The following is a 9,042-nucleotide window of genomic DNA, read 5'->3' as shown; positions in this document are numbered from 1 at the left end:
GGGTTCTTCTACCACAAGCAATGTTTCCTTAGATAATTAACTACTTGAGGTGGAATAGGAATTGGGAGAAGTTGGGAGAGGTAGCAAATGTGAAATCAGTGACCTAATAGTCAGTAGCCAGTGACTATCCATCAGGAATTCATACATCTCAGAAAGATAAGAAGAAAATAAGAATATCTTTATAAAAATATGATTTATATCGTCCTTTAAAAAAACAACTATTTTTCAAAACAAGCTACTCTAGCTTCCAGTTCTAAAACACAGGATTATGGAGATTAGAGAAACAAAACCTAAATACAGATTACAGAAAATGGTTTACAGAAGGGTGGGGAGCTATAAGATAAGCTCCAACCATATGTATACTAGGTTGAAAGGCTATTTATTATGAGAAAAAATGGCAAATTTTATCACTCCTCTGACCTGAAGCAAGTTGAAAACTGGGTAGAAAAGCTGCATCTCGAAAAGGAAAAGAAACATGGTCCAATAAGGTCTACCTGTATGTAGACCTTGTTCTGATGAGGACGGTCAAGATTAAAGGAATGAAGAAAAAAACTGGAAGGGAGAGTACAATTTTCAGGTATCAAATCTGCCTCAGCACACTCTCAATACATATCTAACTAGTTCAGAGTTAAGCTGTTCAAAGCTGGCCACTGATATGTCACATTTGGGGCCGATGCACTCCCATTACAAGCAGGGGCAGAACACCTGACCTCAGATAAATGATAACGTCAAGGAGAGGGAGGCAAGATCAGCAAGGGTATGGAAATCCCACAGTGATCAGAGTGAAGAGAAAATTTATTTGCTTTTGCCATTTCTTTTGTTTTAAAAGGAGAACAAAATAAAAAAATAAAGCCCTGTCCCTTTGGCAGCATTCCCAGTTGAAACCCATTCCAGAGTTCTGAATGGCTACCTAAATGTTGATACAGAACTTTGCTGTATTAAAATTAATATCACTTTGTCCAAGGTGGACAATATACTATGAGCAAGACAACTGAGATCTTCTAGCCGAAGATACCATGAAATAATTCAAAGTATTACATGGAAAACCATGTCTTAAAACAAGTCCTTATTCTCCAATTCTAGATATTCGTCTCTTCCATAAAACTGCTTCTGTGAATAGTTTTTTGTTTTTTTAATGTATCAGAAAGAGATTCTCTTTCCAATAGTTAATAGAATCAAATCTATTTCAAGTTAGTTGTTCTTACAGGTCTCATTAAGCAGACACTATGATTCCATCTTCTTGTTTTCTAGAAATCCATCAGATGTATGCTGTAGAACCGAAGTGCTTTCTTTCCTTGTCATAGTAGCAAAAAGCATATCCATCATCCCCAAGGTTTCTAGTAGTTCTCTTTGGTAATCAATCTCTTTTTCTACAAGTCCTTGAAGTAACAAAAACTTTTTATCAACTACAGGTGACTGACCAATCACAGGAAGATAGATATCTAGAAAGAGAGGGAAAACACATTAACTAGAAGTATCTTTATAAACAATAAAGGAATAGCAGTAGTTACAAAGTATAAAAATATTCACTATAAATACATTGAAAAATTTGTACTTATTTTACAATTTGTGATTTACAAAAAAGAAACAATCCATCTGGATAAATGTATTTCAAAAAGAAATAATTACAGAAAGTACAGTATGGAGTTCTACTTTAATTTTCCCCTTAAAAAATAGTCACGGTCTGTTTAAAAAAAAAGGCATGGTCATTGTAGATGCCTAAGCAAAAGTTGTTTAATTACAGTAACTCTAATCTCAGCAATTCAGAGTTGAGCTACTGTAAACGTTTTACTTCCCTTAAAATGGTATGATTTATGTGGTTGTTTGTTTTCTTTATAACTGCTACTGGAGAACTGATAAAAACAAAGTACTGTGATCTATTTGATTTCATTATTTGACATCTCTATTGTATCACACTTGGATTTTTCAAGGTTTTTTGTAAAGGATTTTATTTATTTATTTGATAGAGAGAGAGTACAAGCAGGGGAGCAGTAGGGAGAGGGACAACCAGGCTCCCACAATGCAGAGAGCCTGATGTGGGTCTCAATTATGGGACTCTGAAATCATGACCCAAGCCAAAGGGCAGTCACTTAACCAACTTAGTCACCAGGCATCCCAGTTTTTTTTCCCCCAAAGGTTTCATTTATTTATTTGAGAGAGAGAACAAGCAAGCAAGAGAGCACCGGGGGGGTGGGAGGGGCGGGCAGGGGGAGGAATGGCAGAGAGAGAGAGGGAAAACCAGACTTCCCGCTGAGCAGAGGCTTATGCAGGGCTTGATCCCAGGACCCCAGGACCCCATGATCATGACCTGAGCTTACAGAGGCTTAATCAACTAAGCAACCGAGGTACCCCGGATTTTTCACATTTTAACAACTACTTACCAATAATTATTTCAGCAGCATTGATCAAAACAGGGGCAAATCTTGGCTGAGATAGATTCCTATGAAACAAAATTTGTTTACTGAAATTGCCAACTTGAAAAAAAAATCCTTAAAACAGATTTACTGAATTTTCCATCAGTTCTCTAAAAAGGTCAATCTAAAAGTAAATGCCTCTCATTTGAGATAAGGAAGTTCAGATGCAAGATATATATGTGTTTCATAGACATAAAACATACCGTATCAAAAAATTAAGAACACGACTGATTTCCTTTTCATCCCGACCTGCAAGGGCATTTGCAAGGACTCCTCTTCGATTTAGCTCCTTTATGATGGAAACTGTAATCTCGGGTGTCTTTATTGTACAACTGGGCTAGAAAAATTTTCAGAGTCAATATGAACAGATAAGACAGCACAGGAAAAAATAATAGTCATGGCACTGACAATTACCAAATTTAAATAGATTTGTATCTTTATAGTTTTGAGTCACAGTAAGGCATGGTAAGTAATAAAATGATTCTTGTAAAAATATGCCCCTTGTAGGTTCATCAATTCTAACAAATGTACCACTGTGGTGGGGTATTGGTAATAGGGGAGGATATGCATGTGTGGGGGCAGAGAGTTTATCGGAAATCTCTGTACCTTATCCTCAATTTTTGTAAAGCTAAAACTGCTCTAAAAAATTAGTCTAAATTAAAACACACTCACTCACTCACTCACTCACTCACTCACTCACAGACAACATACTGTATGTATGTATACATGCTCCTCACTCACCTCAAGGACTCTGTCAAGTGCCTTAGAGACCCGGAAATTTTTCAGATCCCGGTCATATAATTCTAGGTGTTTCTTTGAAGGCCTGTTGATCAAAATGTCATCCTGTATGACAAAGTAAATTTATAAAGAAAAGTCACTATCAGTATAGAGTTTCATTCAAAATGAATTTTTTCATTGTGGATTTCTTTTATACCTTGGTGACCCTGAACGTGTAATAAATAATGGGCATATGTCCAGAATGCAGACTAACTGAAAATGAAATGATCTGCTGCTACATCAATGTGTTCTTACTCTCCTATGATTTAACTTAGAAGAGACACACAGTACCTCATGCTGGGCAAACATTACTCATTTCAATTCTCTTCACATGGCAAGCAGTATGACTTAGAAGAAAGGAAACAAAGACGGGAGAAACTGAGATCTAGTCCCAACAACTCTGGCTACCAGTAATGAAATGCTGCATTGACCAGAGCTTATTTGCATCTCCGTCTTCTCAGATGCCAAACAGGGACATAACTGGCTCTACTACTGTTCAGGGCTGTTTAGGAGATCAAATCAGATAGTGTATCAAAGACACTATTTTGAATATGGTAAAATACTGTAACATTGTTATGAATCAGGGTATTAAAGTAGTCCTTTCCCCATTACTTATTAATAACGTTCTCCAATCTAGCAATCTGCAGGAAGAATTAAGGTACAGAAAAGCAAAATAAAGTTAAATCCCATGTGAACTACACTTTCCAGTAACCTGCAGGGTTGGAGCTGGCTACTCTAACAAACCACATTTTCTTTTTTTCTTTTTTTTTTTTTAAAGATTTTATTTATTTATTTGACAGAGAAAAAGAAAGATCACAAGTAGTCAGAGAGAGAGAGAAAGGGAAGCAGGCTCCCTGCCAAGCAGAAAGCCCAATGCGGGGCTCGATATCAGGACCCTGGGATCATGACCCGGGCCAAAGGCAGAGGCCTAACAACTGAGCCACCCAGGTGCCCCCCAAACCACATTTTCTAAAAAAAAAAAAAAAAAAAAAAAAAGAGAAATATACAAATACCCTTTGTTTCATGTAATTTTTTCCTTTAATAAAAGTTCGATATGCAGGCCTTCTTCTCCTAGGAAGAGAATCCTTCTTTGCTTCAGATTTCCGATGTTTAACACTCAGTATTCCATTGGTCATTCCTACAACTATTGTCTCATCTTCATGCTAAGGAGCAATTAGAAAAATAAGTTAGTCTATTCCTAACCCATCACTTGCCCTAGTTTTTCCTCAAAACACCATTTATAACATGTTTTCTGCTAATCCACACCTTCACCAAGAATTTCAATCAGATACTCTGCCTAACAACAATCCATGCAGAAAGTTAGATAAATCACTTTTTCCACCAGAATACTATTATACTGATGGAACATGTTATACCTGGTATATGTCATCACTGGCACTTTGTATAATAATATAGTTAATGATGCTTTGGGAAACTTCTAAATTAATTTTTTTCCTGCATCCTCTTATTAGAAAAGGATCTGTGTGATAGCATAACTTTCCACAATATTTCCAAGAAAATAATTTGTAGTCAGTTTTTCCTCTTCTAATTCAAATTTCTGTATGATGCATTCAAATATCCTCTTCTTCAACGGCTCGTGAAACTTGACAATGGACATCCCCAGATCCTACCCTTAGTGTTAACAATGCCAGTGAGCAAGACCTAAATCTCAATTCATACTAAATTACTGGCACAAGTCATATAATAGAAATTGTCTTAACTCCACCAACTAATACGGCAAGAATAAAGATTTATTCAAACACAAAGATAAACCCTAAAATTTCATTTCAGTTTAACAGACAAGGGTAGCGAAAGCTTTAAAAAGAATTAGAAATACTTACTGCAAGTGCAAGACTCAAAATTGAAGCTGCATAATCAAAACTGTGGACTACTTTATAGGAAGTCGTGCTATATACTTTCACCTTCCTAAGGAAAAGAAAGCTCTGTTACAAATTACCTAGGAAATGAGTGTAAAATGTAAATCTCCAATTTTTTTAGAAATTCAATGTATAAATATTAAAATTTACACTGCAATGAAGAAAAATGATTAATAATATTAATTACAAACTAATTCATCACTGAATCTCTTTTAAAAATGAACTATTAGCAGTAGCTATGTTTATATAAAGACTTGACTAGCCACCAGACCACAGACCATGAACCACTGTCACCTGACAATGAAACCTGGGAGTACAAAGGAAAGGTTTCAAAGCACACTGGGATTCAAAAGCACAGGGTTTCTCAACATCAAGTGATTAACACTACAGGTCAGATACTTCTTAGTTGCAGAGGCTTTTCTGTGCGCGGTAGGCAATTTAGCAGCATCCCTGACTGCTACGTACTGTACGCCAGCAGCACTCCACTCCCAACTTGTGACAACAACCAAAAATGTCTCCAGATATTGCCACATGTCCTCTGGGAGACAAAATCCACTCTGAGATGACAACTACTGTGAAGAGAGCCAACTCACACTTGATTTTTGAGAGACACATCTAAAAACAGAGCCCCAAACTGCCTAGTAACAGCACTTCAGAGAGTCTGCTACAGATTTACATGATAAAGTCCTTCGTGTTAAAAATATATTCTAGCTTTTAAAATGCGTATACTTTTTTTTAAGGATTTTATTTATTTGTCAGCGAGAGAGAGCACAAGCAGGCAAAGTGGCAGGCAGAGGGAGAAGCAGACCCCTCCGCGCCCCCCCCCCCCCAACCCCCCCCGCGAGCAAGGAGCCACATGCGGGACTCAATCCCAGGACTCTAGGATCATGACCTGAGCCAAAGGCAGATGCTTAATGGACTGGAGCCCCATAAAATATGTATACTTTTTAATAAAAATACTGAAAAACCAAGGCTTTCTCTAACAATGAAAATACGATATATGGAAATAAAATTACCAAAAACAAATAAATAAGAATAAATATTAGAACTGTGCCATAGTTCTAGCCATATGCTACTAAGCACTTGAAATGTGGCCAATGAAAATGAAGAACCACATTTTAAATTTTACTTGATTTTAATTAACCTAAATTTTTTTTTTAAGATTTTATTTATTTATTTGACAGAGATCACAAGTAGGCACAGAGGCAGGCGGGGGTGGGAGGGGAAGCAGGTTCCCCGCCGAGCAGAGAGCCCAATGCAGGGCTTAATCCCAGGACCCTGGGATCATGACCTGAGCCGAAGGCAGAGGCTTTAACCCACTGAGCCACTCATGCACCCTAATTAATCTAAATTTTAATTTAAAAACTGAGGTAGTATAAAAATACTTTTCTGTTAAACCATCTATATTTTACTTCAATGACTATAAAACATTATTACTGTATCACATGACATGTATTGGATGCTTGTCTCTCGTTTGTTGGTAATAATTTTTATATCCATTGTGTATTGAAATGATATTGTAGATACACTGAACTAAATAAATATATTATTAATGTGGCCTAGTTCTTTTTGCCTTTTTAATATGGCTACTAAAACATTTATAATTACATATGTAGCTCATATCCCATTTCTGTTGGACAGTACTGTTCTAGAACATTAACAGAATATTAATACCTACTTAAAGTAGTAATATTTGAATCACATAAATGTACAGAAATTTTCACATGAAGTTTTAAATTTCAAAAAAAAGCTAGAATATATACATACATTCATTATAAGCATTTCTAAATATGTAAATGGTAGAATAAAGATTTTTAAAGAAAACAAGGAATGACACAGACTATTTTAAAAGATTAATGTGCAAATGGTTCAATAAAATTCCTTAAGTATATAAGTACACACTAAGTTACGTCAGGTGAGAAAAAAAGTTTGCTATATGTGAATAAAAGGTCAAAACTATTTTCTTTCTTTCTTTTTTTTTTGTTTAAAGATTTTATTTATTTATTTGACAGAGAACACAAGCAGGCAGAGAGGCAGGCAGAAAGAGAGAGAGAGAGAGAAGCAGGCTCTGCACTGAGCAGAGAGCCCAATGCGGGGCTCGATCCCAGGACCCCAGGACCATGACCCGGGCCGAAGGCAGAGGCTTTAACTCGCTGAGCCACCCAGGCTCAAAACTATTTTCAACTGAAAAGATTTTTTTTTCACAGAAATCATTTAATAAAACATTTACTTAACACAAATACTTTAGAAATAACTCACTTTCTCGAGCAGTAAATACATGTACACTAGTAATAATAAAGGAAGAAAATTAAAATGCTAACCTGTCCAGTGACCCAGAAAGTAACCTCTGTCCAGAGCTACTCAGATATAAACATGTCACAGTTTTATGATGATTTTTCAAAGACACTAGCAACTGTCCTCCTTTCAGCATGTCCCAAATTTTAACATAACGGCCTCCTACAAAAAGAAATAATTAGTTTGAAATTCTGCCTCAACATTATTTTAAAGATTTGAAAAGCATTTTTCACTGGACGCTGCATTGCATGGAGGTGAAGTGAGGGGTCCCAGAGTAAAACTGCCTGGTTTCAATGCTGGCTCTGTCAGAGTTTGTAACTGAGAGTAATAATAGTTTCTACCTCAAAGAACTATTCTGGTGATTAGATAATTGCATATTTGTAAATATCACAGAACTGCCTAGCAAAATAAAAAGTATAACCAAAAATGTTTAAGAAAATTGTTTAAGATCACCGTGTAAAAGAAATTTTATGTCACTACAGAAATGAACAATATAAACTATTTCCTAAACATTTTGTGAATCCAAACAAAACTGAAAAATTTCCCTAAAACTTTTACTCTAAGAGTTAGAAGGGTCCTTAAAGGCAATTTAATCCGAGTTTAAAAAGAATTCTTTTAATATGGCATCTTTTCTTTCTTTTTTTTTTTTTTTTAAGATTTTATTTATTTGAGAGAGAGAGAACATGAGACAGACAGAACATGAGGGGAGAAGGTCAAAGGGAGAAGCAGACTCCTCGCTGAGCAGGGAGCCTGATGTGGGACTTGATTCCAGGACTCCAGAATCGTGACCTGAGCCGAAGGCAGTTGCTTAACCAACTGAGCCACCCAGGAGCCCACATGTTTTATTTCAATGAAATATTAAGCAAATGTCTAAAGGTAAAATAGAAGAATGAGTTGGAGAGGGAGGAGCAAAGGTCTTATCTATCCTGACAAGGAAAGTGGGCCTGTAGGCCAATTCATAGTCCCTGTCTCACCACATGTGGCAGCTCATGAGCGAGCATAGTTTAAAACAACTGATCCGAGGCGCCTGGGTGGCTCAGTGGGTTAAAGCCTCTGCCTTCAGCTCGGGTCATGGTCCCGGGGCCCTGGGATCGAGTCCCGAATTGGGCTCTCTGCTCAGTGGGGAGCCTGCTTCCCTCCCCCTGCCTGCCTCTCTGCCTACCTGTGATCTCTGTCTGTCAAATAAATAAATAAAATCTTTTAAAATAAATAAAACAACTGATCCTGTCCCAACTCTCATTTCCAAAGTCTGTAAGAGTTGACTGAAGGGACTGCCCAAGGTCATACAATTAGCTAGTGACACAGTGGAGATTAGCATACAGGTGTCCATCCTCCCTATTCAACTTGAACTTATTTCCATTTCTCAAAATAACAGCAAGAAAAATGGATACATTTGGCAATGTTATCAATTTATTTTGAAATTAAATAGGTACTGGGGAAAAAGTATAAAACAGGGTAATTTATATTGAGATTTTTTATTTTTTTTTTTTATTTTTTTTTTTTTAAAGATTTTATTTATTAATTTGACAGAGAGAAATCACAAGTAGACGGAGAGGCAGCCAGAGAGAGAGAGAGAGAGAAGCAGGCTCTCCGCTGAGCAGAGAGCCCGATGCGGGACTCGATCCCAGGACTCTGAGATCATGACCTGAGCCGAAGGCAGCGGCTTAACCCACTGAGCC

The 9,042-nt window shown here is 36.9% G+C and overlaps 1 protein-coding gene across 5 annotated transcripts in view; it reads right to left on the bottom strand.

Moving 5' to 3' along the window:
- Positions 1-777: 777 nt before the first annotated feature.
- Positions 778-9,042, bottom strand: part of UTP15 (UTP15 small subunit processome component) — a 17,364-nt gene continuing 9,099 nt past the window's right edge. For all 5 annotated transcript variants that reach the window (XM_059418053.1, XM_059418055.1, XM_059418054.1 and 2 more), the window contains 7 exons: positions 7,390-7,525; positions 5,033-5,117; positions 4,205-4,354; positions 3,156-3,257; positions 2,618-2,751; positions 2,382-2,440; positions 778-1,442 (listed from right to left, as the gene is read on the bottom strand). In XM_059418053.1, the coding sequence (XP_059274036.1) occupies positions 1,225-1,442; positions 2,382-2,440; positions 2,618-2,751; positions 3,156-3,257; positions 4,205-4,354; positions 5,033-5,117; positions 7,390-7,525 (884 nt within the window). In that variant the 3' untranslated portion in view covers positions 778-1,224. The remainder of the gene's footprint in view (positions 1,443-2,381; positions 2,441-2,617; positions 2,752-3,155; positions 3,258-4,204; positions 4,355-5,032; positions 5,118-7,389; positions 7,526-9,042) is intronic.

The sequence above is a fragment of the Mustela nigripes genome, chromosome 12, assembly GCF_022355385.1.
Source record: "Mustela nigripes isolate SB6536 chromosome 12, MUSNIG.SB6536, whole genome shotgun sequence".
NCBI lineage: Eukaryota > Metazoa > Chordata > Mammalia > Carnivora > Mustelidae > Mustela > Mustela nigripes.
The sequence above is the reverse complement of the archived record's forward strand: the minus strand, read 5'-3'. Positions and strand labels throughout refer to the sequence as shown.